We start from the raw sequence: 24,438 nt of genomic DNA on the forward strand, positions 1-24,438 counted from the left end.
ATATATATTTTTTAGTTGTCCAGTTAATTTCTTTCTATTTTTTTTCGTAGAGACGGGGGTCTAGGTCTTGCTCAGGCTGGTCTCGAACTCCTGAACTCAAATGATCCACCTGCCTCGGCCTCCCAGTGTGCTAGGATTACAGGCGTGAGCCACGGCGCCCAGCCTCCACCAGTCTTTGACCAACAGTGTAAGTCCTTCCTCAGGTCTGACTTGATTCCATCACATTTCACTTTAAACCAGTTTCTCCCCCTCCAGGGTGAGTCAAAGACCAGGACAGGACACAGGGGTTTCCTGTGGCCACAGGACAATTAAAGACCAGACAGAGACATGGGAGGCTCAGCTTAATAACTGGTGACAATTACAGGGACTATTAATATAATAAAGTGTGAGTCCCTCTGTGCTGGGGAGGGAGTGCTCCTGCTGGCCTCCTCCCCACCCCTGGGGTGATAGGTCATTCCTCAGTGCATTTATTGAGCATTTGCTGTGTACCAGACCCTACGCAGACTTGGTCCTGTTGGCTCTTTTATTGAGGTGAAATCCACAGAATATGACCCACCCTTTTCGAGTGAATGATTCAGTGTCATTTGGCACATCCACAATGTTGTGCCGCCATCCCTCTAACTCCAGAACATTCCATCACCCTAACGGAGACCCCCATCTCCCTCAGCAGTCACTCCCCAGCCCCTGCCACCCATGAATCCACGTCCCGTCTCCGTGGATCTGCCTGCTTTGAACATTTCATATAATTGGAGTCACACAGTGTGGCCTTTTGTGACTGGCTTCTCTCACTTTACATTTTTTTTAATAAAAATTATTTTTTAAAAACAGTTTTAGGTTTACAGAAAAATCGTGAAGTTCACAGAGTTTCCACACTCTGCACACCCAGTTTCTCCCCCTATGAGCAGCGTGTCCTCTTATCATATCTTTTCCAAGGACCCCCCCCCCCCCAGATCGCAGGTGTGACAAAGACAGGGTTTCCACACGGCAGGGCCCGGTTTGCTCACGCCCCTTACCGGACTGGACGCCTGGCAAGCCGGAGCTGGCAGCTCCCTTCACGGAGGTGGAGCCTGGGCCTCGAGGCCGGGGGCGGCCACGGTGACGGGGCCTGAGAAAGGCTTCCGGCTTCTCCAGCTCCGGAATTTTCCTGCCACTCCACAAGGAGAGAGGCGTGGAAGAGGGCGGGAGCAGCAGAGAGGAAACCACAAAAACAAAATCTAGAGCAGCAGCTCAGAGGACAAGCTGTTCCTGGCAGGCGGCAGGGGGCAGGGAGCGGTCATCATGAGGCCTGGCAGGGCCGGGCGGGGCCAGTGCCACTGGGGAGGGAGGGTGGTGACTTGGCACGTGGAGCTCCCCACGCCCCCTACACGCACACACGCGCGCGCGCACACACCCACGCACACACGTGAGCGCACACACACGCACACACACCAGGCTGGGCAAGTGGGCCAGGGAGCCCCAAGGGTGGCTGGGAGGGGCTGGGCAGAGCCCAGCTGCTCCTCACGCATTCATTCATTCCTTCTCTCATTCATTCAGTACCTGCTGAGCCAACGCCGTGGGCAAGATCACATCCCACGCCAAGGGAATGCTGGGCTCAGGCAGCCTTCGGGTTTGGTAGCTGAGTCACCCCAGAACCAGAAATGTTCCCAGTCGGGCAGGCAGGCTGGAGTAGGGTGGCAGCTAGGGCAGTGACCCCTGAACTGAGGACTGAAGGATGCGGAGGAGAGACCAGGTGCAGGGGTGGGAGGTGGGGGGAGCTCTGAACAAGTGCCAAGGCCGAGTGTGCAGAGGAGCTGGGCCGGAGAAATTGAGAGGACAGCGGGGCTCGGAGGGGAGGCGCTCTGTCTTGGCACTGTGGGCAACGTGGAGCCATGGGAGGTGTTAGAGTAGGGGAGGGAATGGGATTGCTTCTAGGTCATTAGGAGAAAGGAGGTAGACGAGGGTGGAGGCTGGGGTTCCAGCCTGGCAGGGACAAGAGGGGGTGATTTTGAGAGGGAGACTTGGATGCAAATGGGCCGTGTGCGAAGGGGAGAGGGCAGGAGACAACAGAGCAGACCATAGCCGGGAAGGGGAGAGACCCCGGCCGGGGTGAGGGTGGAGAGCCCACATGAGGCCTGGCTGGTGAAGGGGCTGGAGGGAAGATCACTTTGTTCTCCAGATGGGGAAACTGAGGCCCAGGAGTGGCTAGCCCTTGCCCTGCTGCCCCCTTCCGCTCCTGCCTCCAGGATCTGAAGTGAGCCCTCGGCCGTCCGGCACATTTCAGGCCACTGGCCCCAGCAGAGTCCAGCATACAGCAAGGGCTTCACTATGGCTGAGGGGATGGACCCCAGACAGTGCAGGGGCTGGCCATGCAGGAAAGGTTTGAATCTCCAGGACTTGTGAGGTTGCATTGCTTAAAGGCAGCTGCGACGATGTCTCCCGCTCCCGCTCCCGCTCCCTTCCCCAGAGAGATTAGAGCTGCAAATCAGCGGCCATGTCGTGAGGAAGCCCAAGCCACGTGGGGAGGCTCCTTGCAGCCAGGGGGGCGCCGTGCACTGCTGAGCCCTGCCTGGGAGTCACCCCAGCTCGCCTGAGCAAAGACCCCCAAGGAGGATGAGCCCAGCTGAGGACCCAGACACCCCGGAGGAGAGAAAAGCCAATGCCATCATGCCCCACTCCGCATTCCTGACCTGAAGCATCGGTGGTGACGATGTGGTTTTTGTACTGGCAGGTTCGGGCTGGCTTCATACGAAGCAACAGGAAACCAGCACTCAGGCACACTCAACCGGTTTTTACGACTTTTATTAAATCCTTACAAAACAGAATACAAAATTCCGGCTTTCGACAGTTGGTGGAAAGGAAAACGTTTGAGCTCGATCAGTTCACCTGGTACAATGGAATTAAAGTGCTTGGATGTTTTTCCCCCACTTTAAAAAAATTTTGAGGTTTTTTTTTTGTTTGTTTTGAACATCTTGACATTGATGTATGGCGGTTCCCCAGCGCCCAGGCCGCTCCAGATCTTCCGCTCATTCACAGTTAACGGTTACCAGTCCTCCGGGCCGCCACGCGACAGGGTGGGGGGAGAGAGGAAGTGACTGTCCCACCTTCAGAAAAACAGAAGCTGCAGCCGCCAAGATTTCCAGGTACAACGGCCATTGGCGCCTGCAGCGTTTGTTCTTTTATACAAAAAGGCAGAAAATCCCCAGTTGCAAAACATGGAATCACTGCTGGGCGAGAGATGATGCGGGGGCAGGAGGCCTCCCCCCACCCCACGCCGGGTCTTTGGAAAGGCCAGTCCACAGATACAGGAGGGCAGGGGACCGGAGAGGGCGTGACACTCCCACCAGCCACCAGACTGTGACAATCGTAGGAGATTTGGGAGGGGGGTGGGGGGCTGGGCAGACGGTATCTGAGCCCCCCACCCAGAGGCCCCTCCGACATTCAAGTATTCTTCAATAACAGGGAAGCGAAGTCAACTGATGTTTTCTTTAAAAAACTAACTAAACACGACGAAAATCCCCGACCGCGGTTTAGAGGCCAGAGGGGCTGCCCTGGCAGACACCTGAGCGCACCCCGGGCTGGGCTGGCCGGGAAGCGACACCCCAGCTGCTACCCCCCGACCAGCAGAGCCACATGTGCACATAGAAAAATGGAAACTCGTATTGCATAGTACTTCACCGCCGAGCAGGGGGTGGGGGACCGAGCAGACCCTTCCCCGCCATTCCTGGGTGCCCAAAGAGAGGCCGAGGCTGTGGCAGCGGCGGCCCTTTTCCTGAAGGTGGGCAGACCAAAAACGCTGCCCTCGAGGGTGGGGGAGTCAGCGGGACCCCCGGGTCTGGCCCCAGCCGTGGGGATGGGGAGGGGCCGACAGCTTCTGTGCCAGACCTGAGTGGGGGCGCGGGGCAAGACGTGGCCATGGTCAGACTGAGCCCTGAGAAGGGGCACTCGGGTGCCCCGAGGGGGTGCTGGGGACCCCCAGGTTGGCTGACGGGCGCCTGTCCAGCCCCTCCCACCTGCCGTGGCCTGGCAGATGCCTGGCTCCTGCTGCTTCAGTCCTTGGTGGGGCAGGGAGGAGGCTATGGGTGTCCCCGACGTGAGCTGCAGTTTAAGGTCAAGGTCAGAGGTCGAGTCCCACCATCAGGGGCCCGGACAGCTGGAGTTGGAAGCCCCGATTGTCAACTCTCATGGGGACAGGGTGCTTGGGCAAGGGTCTGGGGACTCAGAGGGTGGGTCACCCTCTCCCCTGCCCACCTGCACCCAGGCCCACCCTCTGGAGACAGGGCACCCCCTGCCCTGCCAAGCCACCAGGGTGTCTGGGGTGAGGGATTCAGGAGCTGCGGTTCCTGCGACACGAGCGGGAAGGGGGAGCCATCCCTGAAAATTCTGAGGGCTGGGGAGGCAGACATGGGGAGGGGACGTCCTGTGCCCCTCAGCCCTGGGAGATGGCAAACTGGCTGGAAGCAGGCTCCCGAGTCACTGTGCAGGCGACGGGGGCGAGGAGGTGGCGGCGGGGCACAGTGATCTTGGCAGTCTGGGCAAGCTTGGGGACAGGAAAAACCCAGCCACAGGCACCCTCCGCTCTCCACCCCATCAAAAGGAAAAAAATGAAAGAAATGGGGAGGGGGGAACAGGAAAAAAAGGGAAAAAAACCCCAAAGCAAAAACCTTCTATAAAAAAACCAGCCCCTCCGCTGAGCTTAACGCTGGGGAACGTAGCCAGAGGAGGGGGCGGCCCGCGGGTCGCGGGCTCGAGATAGCTTAAAAAAAGTTTAGATCTGGGGGGCACCTATGTACAGAGGGAAAGCGGGAGGGCGTCAGGCGCGGTCTCCCACGAGGACCACGGGGGCCGCGGACAGGCTGGCTCTCTGCCGCCGCTGGGCCAGCTTGGACTCGGAGGGCGGGGACAGCTGCAGGCAGCGTGAGGTAGCTCGGACGAGGACGGGCTGGCCCTGCCCCGCGGCCTCCTCCTCCGCCAAATCCTCTTCGCGCTGGGCCAGCTGCCGGTTCATGGCGATGGCCTCGGCCGCAAAGGACGTGAGGTCTTTGGCACAGCTGTTCCTGGGGGGACAGTCACTGAGGTCGCACCCCTTCCCACTTCGCTGCTTTGCTGGGGGACCCCTGGGGTCTGCGCAGTGCCCTCTTCTGGGCACCGGGACCCCGCTGGCGGCTGTAGCAAGTCGCCTGGTACAAGGACACCCAAGGCTTGGGTTGGGTAGCTTTTCCCCACCTAAAGAGGTTTTTTGCGTCTTTTTGAAACATCTGAACATTTAACACGCCCCTGCCACCCACTTCAGTGGCCCGAGACCCCCCTCAGGCCTCACCTCTGCAGGACCATGGGCGTGGGCAGAGTGTTCTCTGGGGCACACTGCAATGAGACAGGAGGGGGTGGTTAGAGCAGGCCCGGCCCACCCTGCGGGTGCCCTGCTGGCTCTGGTGGCACCAGGGGAGACCCCAAACACACCCCCATCGCCAGGACCCGCCTGGAGACGGGTGCAACAAGTGCCCATGAGCTGAGGCTGCACATGCACCTGCCCAGGGATCCTGAGCCAGGCACGGGACAGGATGCTGTGTGGCCCCAGGCTCCAAAGCCACACCCCTCCTGGGGTTTTTCAGCCCGAGCCCACCCCAGCGCACAGGTCTCCAGACGCTCCGGACGGATTTGGAGCCCTCCCTTGCAGTGGAAAACAGAGTGACCCAGGCTCCTATTTTTAGTAAAGCCCGCTGCCCTGGTGGCCTCACTCTGCTGGGGGGGCAGCTTGGCTCAGATGACCCCTGGCCAGGAGCAACTGGGGGGGGTGGGCAGAGCCCTGGGCTGACACTGGCAGTCTCAGGCATGAGGCCTCTGCCCCGTCACTCTGGGGCCCAGGGCCAGGTGTGCCAGGAGGATCCTCTGAGCCACTGTTCCTGTCAGTCCCTACGTGGCCACAGCCACTGGATGGGGTGCCAAGAAGATTTCAGTAGCACCCCCAGATCCCACCTCATCTCCAGGTCTCCACGTTGCACCCTCGGGGTGTTTCATACGCTTGCTGAGAACCCCATGCCCTCCCCCAGCCCCAGACCCGCGCTCACCCCCTGCACCCAAGGGTGCTGCAGGACTTGGGCAGCACTCAGCCGCTGCTTGGCGTCACGGACAAGCAGCTTGGAGATGAGGTCTTTGGCGGCGAGGGAGATATGGGCCCAGTCCTTGTCGGGGAACTCGTACTTGCCCTCCTGAATGCTCTCGAACAGCATATTCTGGGGGACACAGGGGGGCGGGGGGGTGAACTATAGGTGGCAAGCTTGGCCAAGCCCCTGCCACCCAGATGGCAAACTGGACTGGGGGGGTCCCCAGGATGGGCAGAGGGCTGCAGGGCCCAGGGTCCTGAGACCCACAGGCAGGGCTGGGGGCTCTGGGGGGTGTCACAGGAAGGGAAGGGGACATAGGTCCAGAGGTGGCCGGGAGGCTGGGCCGGCAGAGTGATTAAGTGGCACTTGATTTACAAAGGCATCTCCAGGGGGCACCGGGCAGGGGGTGCTGAGCCACGAGCCCCAGGCAGGAGGCCCAGACCCCATCACCCCATTCACAGACCTAGCACGCCTCTTTGCTCCCGGACCCCTATCCCTGTCTGACTCCCTTGGGCCGGGAAACCCAAAAGCCTTCAAAACCCTGGAGAATGGGTGGCCACTGCCCTGTGGACGTTGTCAGTGCTTGGTGTTGGGGGGTAGGCAGGTCCCCAAGCGAGGAGGAGGAGGAGTGCACTAGGTAGGTCCCCAGGAGAGGAGAGGTGCATGGGGCAGGTCCCCAGAAGCAGGAAGAGAAGGGGTGCACAGAGCAGGTCCCCAGGGGCGCATGGGGTCGAGGCGGCAAGCCCTGGGCATGGGCAGAGGGGAGGATAGGGCAGGTCCCCAAGAAGAGCAAAAGGAGGAGGAGCGCCCAGGGCGGGTCCTGGGCGTTGGGGCGCACAGGGTGGAGGGTCTCCGGAGACGCACCTGGCAGGCAGGGCAGGCCTCCCCGCGGTCCCAGCCGCAGTCGCTGCCGCAGTGGCCCACGAACGGCGGGTAGCCGCTGAGCAAGATGTACAAGATGACGCCCAGGCTCCACAGGTCGCAGCGCTTGTCGTAGATGCTGGCCTCCTCGCTGAAGGCCTCCACCACCTCGGGGGCCATGTACTCAGCCGAGCCGCACTGCGGGGGGCAGTGTGTCACGTGGGCGCCGGGGCCGGGCAACTGCGGCTACCGGAGCCCACCAGCCCGGCCCCACTCCACCGAGCTCGGCCCGGCCAATCAGAGGCTGCTGGGAGCCCGCCCCACCCAATCAGCAGTTGCTGGGAGCCCGCCCTGCTCTGCCTGGCCAATCTGCGGCAAGTGTTGGACACCGCCCCACCCAGCACAGCCAATCAGCGGCTGTTGCTAGGCGGAAGCAGAGCTCCTCGGCCTGAGCCGCCAGCCAGCCCAAGCGGGCGAGGTTAGGCAACTGCAGACGCGGCCCACCGTCCGTGCCCTGCGCCCTCTGCCCTGCCCCACACCCCTCAGGGCGCCCCAGCTGGGCCGCTGCGCGGGCTCACCGGCGTGAGCAGCTCCGGGGTGGAGATGGGGGAGCAGTCTCCGTTGAGCTTGATGCCACTGCCCAGGTCGAAGTCGCAGATCTTCACTGGGGACACCTGGGCGGGGTGGAGGCATGAGTCCTGGGAGGCCTCACCTGACCAGGGTGCCCCACCTGGCCTGTGCCTCACCTGGCCGGGATGCCCCACCTGGCTGGGGTTCTGTACCTGGCCCAGGTGCCCCACCCGGCCGGGGTGCCTCACCTGGTTGGGGTGCTCGCAGAGGATGTTTTCGGGCTTCAGATCCCTGTGGGCAATGCCTGGAGGGAAGCAACACAAGGGCATTGGGGCCGGGGCATCTCCCAGCAGTCCTGGACAGGTGGCCGGGCCTGCACTGGGGACTCACTCACCTTTGTTGTGCAGGAAGTCCAGGGCACTGGCCACGTCCTGCACCACCACGCTGGCCTCCAGCTCGTTAAAGTGCCGCCGCTTGTGGATGTGACTCAGGATAGAACCTGCGGTGGGGCCGCAGCAGAGGGAGAATAGGTGGGGTCACTTCCCGAGGCCCTGGGCCTGTGCACCGCACCCACACCAGCTCCCTTGGGCCCGGAGCCCTGGACCCTGAGCCACATGTACACAGGATGCTCAGACCCCCTCCCGTGTGTAGGACCCTCTGAAAGGTCATTCCTGCTGGCTCTAAGCTCTCATCCAATAAGGGGGGCTGAAAATATCTCCCAGCTCCTTCCCTTCCCACAACCAGGAGCTGCCACGTACCACCCCGCATCTTCTCAAACACCAGGTAGAAGCGGTCCTCCTCCTCGAAGAACTCAATCAGCTCTAGGACATTCCTGGGGGAGGGGGCAGGAGAGGAGCTGAGGCTCCCCGAGGCCCCTGGGCACCCACTACCCAGCCTAGGAGGGGCTCTTGCTCTCTGTGCCCACCTGCCCACCTGGGGCTTCAGCCATACTGCCATGGGTCCACCCATAGTACCCAGCCTGGTAAACAGTGGGTGCTCAATAAATCTTGCTAGGGGTGATGTGGCACTTAGGCCCATTCATCTACTGAAAGATGGCCGGGGCCTGGTGCTGTGGTGAGAGCAGGTCACCTTACCTGTGTCCCTGGCACTGATACAACATCTCCACCTCCCGAAAAACCCTGCTCCGAATGTGGCCCGGTTGCTTCTCGATGATCTGCAACAGGGAACGGACGCGCGCCTGGGTCAGCCGGACCCGCCATAGCTGGAAAGGGGCAGGTGAGGCCCCGCCAGACACTTCTGTGCCCCGCCTGAAATTCCATCAGAGCTCTGGAAAGCAAGGCTCTCCTGAATTTGCTGGAAGTCAAAACTTAGGAGTCAGCAGGAGGCATCGCAAAGTGGACCAGGAAAGAAAAGCTGACAGAAGACAAGCCGGTTGGGGCAGCCCTGCACCCCTACCCTGACGGGCCTACTGGGGACTGGGGGCCCCTGCAAAATACCCCCAACACACGGTGTCAGGGTCCCTTGGACTGGTGGCCACCCCTCTCTGGCCAGGAGACCAAACGGCTGTACTTCTTGGCTCCCACAGGACCCGTGGAACAAGGGAGGCTTCAAGGTACCTGGCTGCCAGCCTGGCTAGTCCCACGCGCCACGTGGCCACAGCAGCAAATCCCGCGTCGCTGGCTCCACCCCAGCCTGGGCAAGTGCCTCCCCTGGGCCCATCAGCCTGTATCTCTTTCAGGCCAGCCCTGAGTGTCCACCCCAGACAGGGGGCCCAGAGCCCAGGAAGCCAACCTGAGCCCCACCCCACTGCCCTGTGGCACCTAGTAGCTTTTAAGGGACCAGAGGGTTCTGCCCTCATCAGATGTCCCCCAGCCACTTTCGCTGGCAGAGATAGGGTCAGAAGGTGGGGCCAGCTCTCCCCGGCACCTGCCGGGCACCTCTTCCCAGGCTGGACACCCTGGCCCCCCTCTCACTGGGCAGGTGGGTGGAGAGTGACCATGTGTGCCCAGGGCAGGTCTGGTGGGGGACAGGGGATGTGTTTTTCAACCCTTGAGCCCCCCACCCCGCTACTGTCTACACACTGTTGCTCATGTTTAGTGACAGACGAACCTGCCCTAGTGAGGGGCAACAGAACCACCTGATTCCAGGGTCTCTAGAGACACCACCCCCTGCCCTAGGCTGAAACCCGACCTCACCCTCTCCCTTGGGAAGCCGGCTAGGATGGCCAAGTCTCTCCTGGCAGGGGAGCGGCCTTCTCTGGTCCCAGCTCGGGGTCCGCTCCCCACAGTAGCCTCCTCCAGCCACAGGCCCTCAAGCCCCCCACCCGCAGGCCCAGGCCACACTCCTGAAACCCACAGGCACAGCGATCTGGCTGCTCTGCCCGGGGCCCACCTGCTTTTTGTCTCCTTCACCCAGGACACTACCTCCTGCCACTGCCCCCAGCTGGGCCAGCTCCTCTGGGACTTCAGTGGTCCTCCACACACCCCCACCAGGAAGGCACCCCGGATTTCAGCACTGACCACACCAAGTCATGGTGTCAAGGTGACCAAGGAGGCAGCCCCAAGATGGCAGTCAGGAGCCCCAGTGAGGCCACGTGGTATAACTCAGGCTACCTCACCCCTCTGAGCCTCAGTTTCCCTATCTGTCAAGCAAGAATAGGAAGCCAGGCTGCCCGGCAGGGCCATTGGGAGGACTGTGCTCAGAAAGACGCCCGCTATGCTAAAGTGCTCTGTGAGTGTCCAGTCTCCGGCAGCTTCGCCCTGCCCCACCTGTGAGCCCCCAGGGAGCCAGGACCACAGCTGCATCTGTCGCCACCTGTGGCAGCCGTGGCCCCAGCGCCTGGCCAACAGCCTCCCTTGATTTGGAAAAGCGAGGCTCCCTCCTCCCTCTGCCACGGGCTGGGCACTCCCGTTTCTCTCTCCTCTAACACAGCCGCCGGTGTGGACTGGCCTCCCACCAGGGTCCGCAGGCGCCAGCCAGCCCTGCCTGCCAGGAGCACCTGGCCTCCTCCCTGGGCAGCCGGCCCTCCTGTGACCCCAGCCAGCCCAGGAGCCGGATATGGGGTCACGAGGGAAGCCTGGAAGGTTTCTTGGAACACAAGACCGGACTGCGTGCCCTGCAAGGTCACAAGGCCATTGCCAGGGCCTCAGCAGCCTCTTGATCCCAGATTGCTGGCTGCATGGGGCTGGGGGCCGCACAGGAAGCTCCCAGGGGCCCGCGCTGGGTTTCCCCAAATGCAGAGCCCCCTCTGACACCCTCTGGAAGGGCTCAGAGGCAGGGGACCTGCCTGAGGGACCCAGCAGGCAAGCATTGCCTCGGACCAAAGCCCCGAGCTCTGGGCAGCCACTCTGGCACCAGGTCCTTGGCCACCTGGACACAGGGTGGGCAGGGGGCTGCCCTCACTGCCACTCCTGCCTGGACTCAGGGGCTTAGCAGGGACTGACCTGATTTCCCAAAAGTGGCCTGACTCACCAGGCCTGGGGACCATTTATAGATACCGGTTTTCCCCGGCTGTCAATCTGGGAGCTTGAATGCCACCCCCCTCCTCCTGCCACTCCCAGCTGGTGCCAGATCCTGGGGGCTGCCAGGAAGGGCCAGGGAGCAGTTCCACCCGCTGGAGCTCACCTTCACGGCGTACTCCTGATTGGTGATGAGGTTGACACAGGTCTGCACGCGAGCGTGGGCGCCTTCCCCGAGCACGTCCTCCTGCAGCTGGTAGACGTCTGTGGAGTGGTGGGGTTGGGGTGAGGGGACCCGCCGCTGGCGCCACCTCCCCACTGGCAGCCTCCCCACCGCCCTGGGCCCGGTGCCCTCTCACCTTCGAACCTGCCCGAGAAGCTGTCGGTGGCTCGGCTGCGCTTCTTCTTCTTGCTCCTCTTCTTGGCGTCCGGGATGTCAATGGGCTGGCTGGTGGGCATGTCTGCGTGGAGGGACAGCCGCCAGGGCTCAGGAGGGGGCCCTGCCCGGGCTGCACCCCCTGCCACAGGGGAGTCAGCGGGTGCCACGTGCCCCCGCCCCTTGGGCCTCTCACCAGGGTGGGCCGCGCGCTGCAGGCTGAAGTCAGGGTCCTCAGGGTCCCCGTGGTGGGCCTGGTCTAGGGAGAAGGCCAGCTCGAAAGGGTTCTGCCCCTGCAGGACAGGACAGGACAGGGGAGCGCTCAGGCCCCGTCCTGCCCCACTGGGCCCCAGCACGGAGAACGGTCCCGCCTGAATGTCCGCAGGCCAAGGCTGAGAACCCCGCAGTTAGTTATCCAGTGACAAATTCAGTCTGACCCTGCTCACACTGGACACCAGAATAAACTCCTGACAGAGCATACAGACAGACCAGGTGATCCCCAGCCCCTGGGACTCCCCTCCTGTCCCCGTCTCCACGCAGGTGTGGGTGTGAACCTGTGCAGCCTCCTAGGACCTCAGCAAGGCAGGGGATCGTGGGACACAGAGTCTCTTGGGTGTCAGTGGAATCCCCTAATCCAGTGGTTTTCACCTAGGGGGCATTCCAACCCCCCAGGGGACGTGGGGCAATGCTGGGGACATTTATGGGTGTCATAATTGGGGCTGCTCCTGGCACAGAGTGGGGGGAGGCAGGGACGCTGCTCAGCACCTGCAGTGCCCAGGACGGCCTTCCCCAGAGAACGACCGGCCCCAAATACCGACAGTGTCGAAGTGGAGAAACCTTGTTCTCCCTCGGAGGGAACCTGACCCTCCGCCCCCAGCCCAGGCCCCTGGGTGCCCCTGGGAGAGGGTGCAGCGTGGGGCAGGGACAGATACAGGCAGACAGCTGCCTGGGGGCCCTGCCTCTGATGCCGGGGTTGAGTCACTGCAGGGCCCAAGCCACATCTCGTGCCTCAGTTTGCTCGAGTGCAGAATGGGGGCCGCCTGGCTGACCTCTGGGGATCAAAGGCAGTGGGGCAGCACAGCGAGGTGACTCACCGGGTGGGGCTCCCAGCCTGGCAGCCAGGCCTGCTTTCCCACAGCCTGCTGGGCTATCTCAGGCCAGCTTGGTCCTGCCTGGGCCTCAGTTTCCCCCCTCCTTCCTTACCTTGCCTAGGGAGGCGGTGGGCAGTGAATCCAGTCCCTGTCGCCCTGCCGCCTGCCCTGTACAGTCTCAGGCCCACCTGCACACCTATGCTGTGCCCCGAGGCTGCCCGGAACACCTCCCTGCCCCCAGCTCTTCGTATCCAAACCCTCTGTATCCTCTGAGGACCACAGCCCCCCTGCTGAAGTGACCAATTCAGCGCTTGTGGCACCGCACCCGCTGGTGCCCAGGGTCCAGCTGGGTCTCTGCCTGGCCCCAGGAGGCTCATGGGAAAGGTGTCCACAAGCATGTCAGGCCCTGCCCAGGCCACAGCCTGCATGGTCCCGTTTCAGCGCCAGACACCCCTGGAGGGAGTCCCTCCCAGGCCCTGGTACCCAGCTAAGCCCACCCCTCTCAGGGAGGGGCTGTGGCAGGTGGGATCTGCACGTAGGCCTGTCGTGCTTGACAGCCTGGAGCGTGGGCGAGAGACAACAGGGAGGGTGTGACACCCTCACCTGGGGTGGGAGGACACTGGAGGTCTGACGGACCTTTTCCTAGGCCAGACACCCGACGGCTGGAAAGACTTTTTCTGCGGAGTGGGTGTGATCCAGTCGGGGATGGAGGGTCCCTCGCGGGAGGGGGCGGGGCCTGGCTCCTGTGCGGCTGAGCTCTACGCTCTAAGTCAGCATCCCCAGCCAGGAGGGCTTCGCAGACAAGGGGTCTGCAGATGTGGTGGCAGGTCCTAGTCCCAGCGAGGATGCTGGGTGGCCTGGGCTGAGTAGCTCCCCGTCTCTGAGGCCCTAGACAAGTGGGGGAGGGCTCTGACAGGAGGGTCATCTGGCAAAGCCCAGCGCAGAGAGGCCGGGCCCGACACCTCGCCTGGCACAGAGGGGCAGGTGGCAGCCAGACAGTGGGAGGGTCTGAGAACCAGGCTGCCATCCCTGCCTCCTGCCCACCCTGCCCTGGGCAGATAGTTGCTAGGAGACCGGGAGGGGAGGGGAGCAGGGGGCACTTCAGCCACCCCACAGGGTGCCAGGCACACCCGGCTCAGATAAGGTCCCCCATCCAGAGGGCCCGGTGGCCACCCTGGGGCCACCACAAAATGGGGGTGACTAGACTCAAAAGCCAGGCACGGCTCTCGCTCGCTCTCTGACCCTGACCTAGTGACCACCTTGGGCCTGTCGGGGGGACAGGAGGCAGGTGCCTGCAACCCGTGGGCCCTCGAGAGGGTGAAAGGACTCGGGGCTGCAGGGCCCCGTTTGAGCCTGGCTATATCTGGTCACCGTTCCCACAAGCCCGTCACGGCCTCCAACTCAGAAAAGCAGAGACAGATGGGCAGGCCAGAGCGACCGTGGGGAAGGGACAGATCTGCTGTCTCCACTGGGCGCTGGGTACTATCACTCCCGTGTCCTCGAGCAGGAGGACCCAAGGCAGACACCCGCTGTCTGGGAACCTCCACATTCCCAGCGTGCCTGCACACGTCCTCCCCGATGCGTTGTGGCTGACAGGGGCAGGGCTCCCCCAAGGGAGCTGGTGGGGTCGTGGGAGGGGATTCCTAGCGTGACCAGACCCTGGCCACTTGGAGGAGCCCCTCCTGGCCACCCCCACCCGGGTCCCAACTCTGAGTGGGGCTGTCCAGCGGCCATGCACAGAGGCCACCCCAGTCCCGAGCGGCGTGGGCGGTCCTGGGCCAGCCCGCCCTGGGTCTGGCTGCAGGACGCAAGTCAGCAGTCCTTGGCAAGAGGCAGCTGGAACCATCCAGAAAGTTCGAGTTTGCTTTGGCTGCCTCACTGGCTCCATGCACTGACCTGGTCTCGGCTCACGCCCAGCCCCAGGAGGGGAAAGCCCACGGTCAGAGATGTCTCAGGTCCAGCCCTGTCCCGCCCAGCCCCGGACACTCTGAGGGCGGCCGCTGCCCTGGGGGAAAACGCAGGTGACAGGCATGCGGCAGGGGTTGGGGAGCTGGCCCGGGACACTGGCTGGACAGGCCTGGGAATTGTTCTGAGCAGGCTCCGCTTGTTCCTCCCACCCTGGTGCGCGGTGTGTGTACACACCACATACAGCACACACACAGTCCTGCCTTCCACCGGGCAACAGGTCCCTGCCCAAGGAAGCTGGGGAGGCCATTACATAACCGGGGCCTGCGGGGTGGGGCGGCCGGCTGACATCACTGCGTCCCCTGGGCCAGGCCCTGTGGGGCCCCTGCCCAGCACCTGCCCTCCCCACCCCCCCAGATTCGCTCAGCCGAGACCAGGGCTCAGCAGCCGCCACTGCCAGGCTGCTGCAAACTTCCCGCTCCGACAGGAAGCTGCACTTGGGCTTGGGTGTCTGGGAGGTGCAGTGCGGAGGGGACGTGCAACCCACTCTCCCCTTTCACAGGGCACCTGGGTGTCGGGGCACCCGACCTGGCCCAGGAGCCTGAAGCAAGGTCCCCACAAGCCATACCGGGGTGGGGATGGGGCTGTGGCCTGCTGAACCCTCCCCCTCCAGTGCACAACAACTGGGGCTTGCAAGGGACACACAGGCCCGCCTGGGGTACTGGACGAGGGACCCCCACAGGCCACACGCAGGGTTTGGGACAGGACTGCGGCCTGCAGACCCCTGCTCCAGCAGAACACAGCCGATGGGGGCTTGCAGGGGACACACAGCCAGGGACCCCCATGAGCAGGGACGGCCCAGCCCCCCTGGAATTCCCACGGGCCACAGCTGGGGAGGGGCCTGCGGCCTGCAGACGTCCCGTCGGCGCACCCCCAGCTGGGACAGTCCAGGCGCAGGGCGCGGGGGGGCCTGCACGAGCCCGGGCCGCCCCCCACCCCGCAGCAGGCTCTGCGCCCCCCCACCGGCCGCTCGGGGGGCCAGCCCGGGGCGCTCCGAACCGACCTGGCCCTCACCTTGAACGAACGGTGGAAGCCCTGAAGTTCGGCTGTTTTCTTCTGCACCATCTTCCGTCCGGGCCCCGCCAGCGGGGGAGGGGACGGCGGGCCGGGGGGCGGCCCGGGGGCGGGCGGCCGGGCGGGGGGCGGCCGGGAACGGGCTCCTGCGGGCGGGAGCAGACAAAGGGAGCGCGGTGAGCGGCGGCGGCGGCCGGAGCGCGACCCGGGCGGAGGCAGCGAGGGCGCTGCGGCGCCGGTTCCCCGCGCCCGGGCCGGGGTCCCCGGGGCCGCCAAGGGCTCGCACTCACCGGGGTCGGGCTCGGGTCGGGGCCGCAGTGCCGCCGCCGCCCGACGTCGCGCAGCCCGGACCCCGCTCCGCGGACCGCGCGGGGAACAGCGCCGCCACCGCCGCCGCCACCGCGGACTCCTCCGCCTAGGCCACCGCCGCCGAGAGGAGCCGGGCGCGTCGCCGCCGCCTTGGCCTTTATAGGCCCGGCCCGACAAGGCCCCGCCCCCAACGCAGGCCCTGCCTCGGACACGCCCCGCGCCGCCGGGGGCGGGGCGTCGTGGAGCGAAGAAGGCGCTCCGGCGTCCAGTGCGGCTGCGCGCTCCGAGTTGGGGGGGTGTGTTCGCACGGCCGCGCTCGCGCCTGCGCTGTGCGGCGCTCGGACTCCTGGCGCGGCAGTCGCTCAGTGTCCGGCCTCTCTCCGGCTGCCTGGGCCTCGGGGGTTCCTGGGGCCCAGTGGGGCCTGGTACCAAGCCGAGGCCTGCCGTATGCCCCTCGCAGGGCACCTCCCTCAGCCTGCCAGTCGAGGCCCAGCATACACTGACTCCTTTGCGCGATGCCCCTGCTCTAGAACCTCCCATGGCTCCCGCTTGCAGCTCCCTGATGCTGGCCCCGGCCGCCCCCTCACACACCACCAACGCGATTTGAGGCCCAGCCGTTCCCTCCTCCTCGTGCTGGGGGATGGGCCGCCACCACCTGCTTCCTGACCCAGCGGGGCCACCTGGCTCGGGGAGCAGGGAACTCCTCCAAGAGTTCATCCCGCGCTTGGCAGGACCCAGAGTGGCGGGTGGGGACTGAGATCTGTGAAGGACCCTTCCTCTATCCCGGGACAGTGTTTCGGGGAGAACTCTGGGGCCCCAGACTGCTCAAGAGCCCAGGGGGTGGATGGAGGCCAGGGCCGGAGGTGAAACTCAATCCCATGCTGGCTGGGCCCTCAAATTAGATGTGGACAGGATCGGAGAGTCCGCCCCTCCTGAGCCAGGTCAGCTCCCCATCCCGCCGCACCCGTTCAGCGTCCTCACCAGGCCCCACATCTTGGGCTTCTCCTGCTGGATGGAATGTCGTTTCTCTTCTCCTGGCCCCAGCTTGGCCTTCCAGAAGCTTCCAACAGCCCATCCCCAGTGTCCCCCAAGCAGGCCCTGAGCTTGGAGAAGCTGGAGCCCCACTGACCTGAAGCCAGATGGGGCCCTTTCCCGGTGGGGCAGCCTCTGTCTACCCACTGCCTCAGGTCTCAGGCCACAGGGGGGCCTCAACCACTCCCAGGGTGCTGAGGGGAGCCTGCGGGGAACTCCCCAGCCAGACCCCAACCCTTGGTGTTGCCCTGTGTCTTGTCCATAGACAGACAGACAACCTTGAGCCCCCAGCCTCCCCCTTCTTGCATGTGTATGTGCATGTGTGGTGTGTGTGTGTGTGTGTGTGTGTGTGTGTCTGTGTGTGTGTAGACACGTGTTGGCTCCAGCTGCCTGGGGTGGGGCCACTAGACTTGCCTGCCCAGGTGAGAGACCTCAGGCTCCCTCCCTCTTCCCCCCACTGGCCTCACCTGGCTGCCCCCCATCCCTGCCTGTGTGCAAGTGGTCACTTGCGGGTCTGTTGTGCCGGGTGCAGGCTTTGCTCTAATGTGCCTACGCACCTCTGTGGGGAGGACAGGAGCAGAGAGGGCTCTGCCCCTGCCCAGAACGTCAGCTCCGGGAGAGCTCGGACCTGTCTGCCGTGTGCACAGTGGTGCTGACCACCAGTGTTTGAAAGAAAGATGTGTTTGAGCACGTGTGTGTCTGTGTGTGCACGGCTGGGGCCACTGTAACAAAGAACCACAAACCGGGGAGCTGAAAACAATGGAGATTTATGTTCTCAGTCCTGGGGGGCAGAGGTCTGAAACCGAGGTGTGGGCAGGGCCATGCTCCTTTGGGAGGCTGCCAGGGCGGATCCTTCCTGTCTCTCCCTGCTCTGGGGACTCCAGGCACACCCTGGGAGGAAGACCCCACCTGCCTGCTGGAGGCAGGAAGCCTGGTCCTTCCTTCATCCTTCTGCAGTGTGGTCCAGGGTTGCGAAGGTGACAGACAGGCACAGGGTGGGGGGGCTGACCAGGAAGGGCCCAGGGCCAGGACAGCCCCCCGAGTGCTCCCAGGGGAGGCGGCCAGCCTGGGAGCGGGGCTCAGGAGTGCCCTGGGGGAGGTGGAGGCTGGCCTGAGGCCACAGGGAGAGGCACAGGCCCTGGGAGGCCTGGCCCCCAAAAGAGACAAACAGGAAGTGAGGCGGCAGCAGGCGGAGCTAGCGCCCACATCAGACAGGGCTGTTCCCTCCCCTGCAATGCGCCCGCCCGCCCCTACTCCTGCACACAGCTCCCCCACTGCAAACCCATACCTGAGATGCACAGGCTCCCAGAGACAAGGACAGTGGCCCTGGCCCTTGATGATCTGACATCTCCCCCCACGCTCCATGGGTCCCCTGTTCCTGGTGCCCTGTATAGGGGTGCCCTGTATAGGGGTGTGGCCAGGTATGGGGGCTCCCCTGGGCTCTTCCATCGGCCTACCTGGGTGCACCTGACCAAAGCTGTGGGGGGGCTTCCCTGTGTCTCCCCTGGAGCCCTGCCCCCACCCCACTGGGGCACCAGCAGGCATCCTCACCTGGGCAGGTGGGAGTCAACCCAGCAGCTCCTTGCCCCTCGCAGGACCTGTTTTGGGGTGTGCTGGGGCCCTATCGGGCCCAGAGAGACAGGGAGGATGGGAGGGGCCATGCAAGGGGTGAACAGGTGGGTGGGCTCTGGGACTCTCCCAGCCCCAGGACTCACACTTTGGCTGGGACATCTCTGCCACGGTCTCTGTCTCTGCCTCTGCCGATGTGCACCTGCTATCCCTCACCAGAGACCCCAGTGCCTACCCTGTGCCCCTTCTCCCCTGGGAGACCCCCAGCAAGCGGGCCCAGCCTCTGCTCTGGGCTGGCCTGCCACAGGTCCCACCTCCAGGGGGTTCCCGGGGCCCTGGCAGAGTGGCCTGGGGCCCACACAATGCACAGCGATGAGCCTGTGTTTTCCCTGCGGCCCCCCCCATACCACCCACCACCCTCCCAGCCACCTGCCCAGGGTCCCACAGCCGGGAGGGGAATCCCTGCCCACTGGGCGGCTCGGCCTCCCCTCCGGGAGGGTGGCAAGCCCCTGTTTGCCTCAAGGGACGACAGGCAGGTGGTGACAGGCCCAACAGATGCCGCCCCCCACCCTGAGACTCCACAGGGATGGAAGCCCAGAAAGCTCGGCCTGTCAGGACCCTGCAGCTCCCCAGAGGCCCCTCCTGCACCCAGCCTTGGAGGGGGCTTGGCAAGCCTGAGCCGAAAACTGCAGACCATCTGCTTTCTTGGGGAAGGGGTCCTGTTGGCCTCTGACCAACCCCTGAGAAGCCCCTTGCTTCTACAGGGTGATTTCAGCCTGTATGGTACATAGGGTCTCCCCGAAACCCTAGAAGAAGTGTCTGGGCACGTCCTGGGCTTGCCAGCTGGGGCCTTGGCTTCCCTTGTCCTCGCTTGAGCCAGGGGGAGGCAGGCTGGCCAGGTGATAGCCACTGTGACCTTCCCCCTCTGGGCCTGGGGTGTCCGGGGGCTCCGTTATCCAGAGTCCCCCTCCTGAGCCACATAGCGGAGCTCAGGTCCTCTGCAACCTGTAGGCATGGCCACCAGGTCCAGCAAACATTTAATACAAATACAGGGTGCCCAGTTCACTTTGCATTTCAGACAAACAGTGAATAACTTTTCAGATGTCCCAGCCGGCAGTAAGCCACGCTGACAGTACACCAGATGATTATTCCTTGGTTAGCTGGAATTCCAAGGTACCCCAGGGTCCTGTATTTTATCAGACAACCCTACAAGGGAGTGACAGTAAAAGACCTTTATCCCCAACATAAAGAGAAAAAAAAGTGCAGCGTGTGTTGTGCGAGAGTGAGCAGATCGGGCATGTCTGGGTGTGCCTGAGAGAGGCACCCCGCCCAGGTCCACGCGGGGCCAGCGTGTGCACCTGTGGGAGCGGAGTGGGCACGCGGGGCATGGGGCCATGCACACCTGCCCGTGTATGTGTGTGCACGCACTGGAGAGTGCGGTGGGTGCCCACGGGAGCCCACCTCCTGGCTCCCACCTGTCTGAGCATCCAGAGACAAGAACCGCAGCCTGGGAGCAGGGGTCCCGGCTACATGAGAGGCCAGGGCAGAGTCGTCCTGGGACCCCCGCTGGCTGGGACCTCTGGCCATGCGGCAGGAACGTCTGATGCAAGTGGCTGCAAGCGTCCCTTCCTGCTGGCTGACTCACCCTCGCCTCATTCCAGTGGCTCAGCAGTCCTGGGGACAGAGCCAGGGCCTGCTGTCCTCTGCTGGGGGTTGGGAGCAAGCAGGGCAGGTGTGGCCAGGAGCTCAGGGGTGCCCACCTGCCCAGTCTGGCAGTGGGGCCTGTCCACCGTGCCGGGATGCAGGGAGGGTAGCACTGTGCATGCCCCACCCCGTTGGGGTCAGTCCCTAAACAGTTCCCAAGGGAAGTGTGGGGGCAGGGCCAGGTGGCTGGGCAGGGCTGGCCCAGGAGACAAAGGCCACTGCCCTGCCCCAGTGACCCTGGAAGAAGCCTTTGGCTGGGAGGCTGGTCACCTGGTTTCCTCTCCTCCTCCAAGGATGTTATTACCCTCCCTGGAGCCCAGCTGACACCCAGGTGGTTCTCACTGGGAGCCTGGTGTCCTGCTCCCAACAGGGAGCTGGGCATCACATACAAAGGATCCTTAGTTTTGAGAGGGGTCTTTTGGGGTACATGTGCAGATCCTGGGAGGGGAATGGCCACGGCACCTTCCATAGCAAAAGTGACTCTGCAGATGGGATTGAGTTGAGGACCCTGAGATGGGAAGTCACCCTGTATCACCCACATGGCCCAGTGTCAGCGCAGGGTCCTCACACGAGGGGGCAGGAGGGTTGGAGGCAGAGAGACTGGAAGACGCTGCGCTGCTGGCTCCGAAGGTGGAGGAAGGGCCCCTCTAGACGGTGGGAAACGGGGTGAGCCCTGGTGCTGGACTCGGACCTGCGGGGCTGTGAGAGCCCCTGCCCTGGCGGTGACCTGCGAAAGCAGCACCGGTGACTCCTGCGGCACCTCGGAGGCACCTGAGTCCCCATGCTGCAGAAACAGGAAGGGAGGCCGGCGCGGCCAGGCGGGCAGGGGGCCGCCCAGGCTTCCTGGCCGGGACCCCCCACAGTCACAGGCCCCGCAGGGCTGGGAACACCCGGTGCGTCCGGGAGGACAGGGCCTGGCCGCCAGGCTCCCGGGCGGGGACGGGCGCCCGCTCCCCGCAGGTGCACTGCGCTGCCGCCCAGACGCAGGAGCCCCGCAGGCGCTCCTCAGGCCATGGCCCCGCCGCTGCCCCGGAGTGACGGTAGTTCAGGCACACTGCCGGCGCGCCCGGCCACGCACGCCTGCGCACTGGCTGGCCCAGGTGCCCGGGCCCCTTTGCCCCGCGGGGCGGGCAGTGGTTGTCTGGCAACACGTTTGCGTCATCCAACCTGGCGCGGCGCCCGGGGCTCCAAGACAAGGGAGGCGGGACCCTGGTTCTGGACCAATAGGACTCCAAAATCCGAGCGTGAGGGGCGTGGCCATAGCTCGCTCTCAAGCCAATGGAATTGTTGTTGTCGGGGCTGCGCGAGCAGGGCCGCGTCCCTCTTAAAGGGGCCGCGCACGTTGCAGCTCGCCTCGCTCGCCTGTGGGTTCTGGGTAGCGGCCTGGAGTTAGGGGTTGAGGTCAGCAGGCCGGGCCCAGCCACCTCCTCCTCTGCCAGGCTATGTGACTCCGGGTCAGGCCTTGGCCTCAAGAGCTTCAGTTTCCCCAGGGGTGCAGAAGTGGGTCGCGCATCCAGAGCCCGCTGCTCCCCAGGCAGGCGCCCCTGCACTTAATGCAGCGCCAAATGTGTGCACTTGGGCTTCCTGAAGCTGCGGGTCCCTCCGCAGGGCACGGCGGAGCGCCCTCCAATCCTCAGAGGGGAGGCCAGGTTGGGGAGCCACCTGCACCTGACCCAGCTCTTCCCTGGGGGCCTTGGTCTGGCCAGAAACCCGTTTCTTGCCCCTTGCTCACTGCCTGGTCCCCCGGATCCAGCCCTCCACAGCTTGTCTGGAGGAGGGGTCTACACCCCCACGTGCACGCCTCAGCACATCCCTCCCCGGCATGGCCCCCACTAAGAGGATCTCCAGCCTTTCCTCTTAAAACACTCCCAGGTGCCCACGACCCTGACTGTGCCCCCCGTATCTTGCGGTCACCTCTATGTACTTTAAGTCCTGGTGCCCCCGGGCGCTGACACAGACACGCATTTCTTCTTTCCCCAGAACAGACCAGTCTGAACTCTCAGATCCGTATCTCCTTTGAAGAAAGACGAAAAGCCTTGTGCTGCCCCTGAGGTGACCTGTGACATCCAGGCAGCTGGTGTTTTGGATCCCGGCCTCCTGTGGACAAGCTGGCCTGTGCCCAAACCCAAACTCGGCATCTTGGCCACAGCAGGAACTGCTACCTGCACCCAGAGGGTTCCATATTGTTGAACTCCAGCCCCAGTGCCAGACCTGGGGCATATGCTGCCTCCTACCCTCCAGGTAGGGTCCCTGACACACCTCTGCCGGCTGTATAGCCACCTCGGGAAACCAAGACAACGCCGCTCCTGCCAATGCGGATGCAGGCCAAGGTGACAGGTTTCTGCGACTGCTTTGACAAATTACCAGCGGGCTGTCCAGTGTCTTCTGGTGGCCAGGCTGATGGGTCCTGCCTCTCCAGGGCTGTGACAGGTATCACACCTCGGCCACACCTGTGCCTGGGCCACCAGCAGTTTCGTTAGTACATGTTGTTTCTGCCTCGAGCCTTGATTTCTGCTGCTCATTTTCACACTGCAGCCAGCCAGGGTGACTTTTATTTTTTCTTTTCTTTTCTTTCTCTCCTATTCCAGGTTCATAGCAGCAGGATTCATGGGAGCTAAAAGGCGGAAACAACCCGAGTGTCCACGGACGAATGGATGGACAAACACATGGTCCATCCATACGCCAGAATATCACGCAGCCATGAAAAGGGACAAGGCTCTGACACAGGCCACAGTGTGGATGGACCTCGAGGACATCGTGTTCAGTGAGAGACGCCAGACACAGAAGGACACACAGTGTGAGACTCCGTTTATATGAAATGTCCAGAACAGGCGGATCCACAGAGACGGGACGTGGATTTGTGGTCGCCAGGGACTGGGGAGGGGGTGGGGGGTGAGTGTTTCATGGGGACAGAGTGTCAGTTTGGGAAGATGAGAAAGTTCTGGAGACGGAGGGTGGTGACGGCTGCAGAACCACGTGCGTGTACTTAGTACTGCTGAGCTGTGCACTTAAGAATGGTTAAGATGCTAAATTTCATATTATGTGTATATTATTAAATACCATAATTAAAATGTTATAAAAAGGGAAGTCATGTTCATTATACATAGAAAAACAAGCCTATCACCTGTTTGCTATCCTCATCCCCTCGCCAGAAGAAGCCGGGACATCAGGAACAGTGTGGCGCCTGCAGTTCCAGATGTTTCCATCCACTTACACATTCACAGGAGGGTTTGTAGCAGCTGTGTTGGAAAAGGCAAAAAATAAACACAAAAGTTGGAACCATCCCCAGAGTCTGGTCACGGGGGAATCCGTGGACACACAGCAGTCTGTTCCCACAACGGAATACTAAGCAGCTACAGGCACCTGGGAGGGACAGACGCCAGACGTCGCCAGACAGCAGCTGTGAGAAGAGCCAGGAGCTCAGCGCAAGTCAGCGGAGATGTGGCATGCACGTGGGAGACTCGCATGGCACACACTCCCAGTGTTAGGCTGAATAGTGCAGGAGCGTTAAGTGCACTCGCACCACTGTGCAGCCGCCACTCCTAATTCCAGAACATTCCATCACCCCAAAGGAAGCCCCGTCCCCATCAGCAGTCACCCCCTCAGCCCCCAGCGACCCACGAATCCACGTCCCGTCTCTGTGGATCTGCCTGTTCTGGACATTTCATATAAACGGAGTCTCACACTGTGTGTCTTTCTGTGTCTGGCGTCTCTCACTGAACACGATGTCCTCGAGGTCCCTCCAGGCTGTGGCCTGTGTCAGAGCCTCGTCCCTGTTCATGGCTGAGCTATATTCCAGTGTGGATGGACCATGTTGGGCTAATGTATTCCTTCATGGCTGGACACTTGGGCTGTGTCCACATGTGGCTGTCAGGGATCATGCTGATGTGAACATTTGTGTACAAACGTCCCTTTGAGTCCCTGCTCTCACTTCTCTTGGGTACACAGTTAGAAATGGGATTGCTGCGTCACATGGTAATTCCGTGGTTAAGTTTTCGAAGAATGGTCAGACCGTCTTCCTCTGCACGGCACCATTTCGCGCTCCCACCAGCTGCGCGTGAGGGTTGCAATTTCTCCACATCCTCGCCAGCACTTGTTGTCCGTGTTTTTGATTAAAACCATCCCAGGGGGAGTGAAGCGGTGTCGCACTGTGGTTCGATTTGCATTTCCCTGATGGTTCGTGGTCTACAGACACTGGCCAGCACTCGTGTCAATGTTTAGGAGCCATGGATTTAAAGAGTAAAAGGAAACAGTTGAAACTAATTTTAGTAGTATGTTTAATCTAACCCAATGGAGCCAAAATATTATTGTTTCAGTGTGTAACCAACATGAGAACGATACATGAGATCGTTTATATATTTTTTTTCCGGCTACGTTTTTGAAATCTGGCGGGTATATCATACTTCCAGCCTTCTCAGCGGAGATAAAAACACAAAAGTGGCCGGGCG

General features: G+C 62.8%; 1 protein-coding gene across 2 annotated transcripts; it reads right to left on the bottom strand.

Moving 5' to 3' along the window:
- Nucleotides 1-2,766: 2,766 nt before the first annotated feature.
- Nucleotides 2,767-15,812, bottom strand: MKNK2 (MAP kinase interacting serine/threonine kinase 2). Of its 2 annotated transcripts, XM_012645428.1 has the most exons (14): nucleotides 15,667-15,812; nucleotides 15,377-15,522; nucleotides 11,503-11,599; nucleotides 11,290-11,391; nucleotides 11,097-11,194; nucleotides 8,606-8,685; nucleotides 8,270-8,343; nucleotides 7,906-8,010; nucleotides 7,760-7,815; nucleotides 7,520-7,615; nucleotides 6,945-7,139; nucleotides 6,045-6,209; nucleotides 5,297-5,340; nucleotides 2,767-5,033 (listed from the first exon to the last, which is right to left on the bottom strand). In XM_012645428.1, the coding sequence occupies exons 2-14, from the start codon at nucleotides 15,425-15,427 to the stop codon at nucleotides 4,790-4,792; spliced, it is 1,407 nt and encodes a 468-aa protein (XP_012500882.1). In that variant the 5' UTR covers nucleotides 15,428-15,522; nucleotides 15,667-15,812; the 3' UTR covers nucleotides 2,767-4,789. The 2 variants fall into 2 exon arrangements, with proteins under 2 accessions (XP_012500882.1, XP_012500883.1); XM_012645429.1 differs by lacking the exons at nucleotides 15,377-15,522; nucleotides 15,667-15,812 and adding an exon at nucleotides 13,001-14,690.
- Nucleotides 15,813-24,438: the final 8,626 nt, after the last annotated feature.

Source organism: Propithecus coquereli, unplaced genomic scaffold (genome assembly GCF_000956105.1).
Source record: "Propithecus coquereli isolate 6110/MARCELLA unplaced genomic scaffold, Pcoq_1.0 Scaffold232, whole genome shotgun sequence".
NCBI lineage: Eukaryota > Metazoa > Chordata > Mammalia > Primates > Indriidae > Propithecus > Propithecus coquereli.

Coding starts and splice junctions, on each gene's coding strand:
- MKNK2 (XM_012645428.1), bottom strand. CDS start 15,427: ATGGTGCAGAAGAAAACAGCCGAACTTCAGGGCTTCCACCGTTCGTTC. Junction 11,600..15,376: donor GCTTCCACCGTTCGTTCAAG/GTGAGGGCCAGG, acceptor CCTGTCCTGCAG/GGGCAGAACCCTTTCGAGCT. Junction 7,816..7,905: donor GGACTTCCTGCACAACAAAG/GTGAGTGAGTCC, acceptor GCTTCCCTCCAG/GCATTGCCCACAGGGATCTG.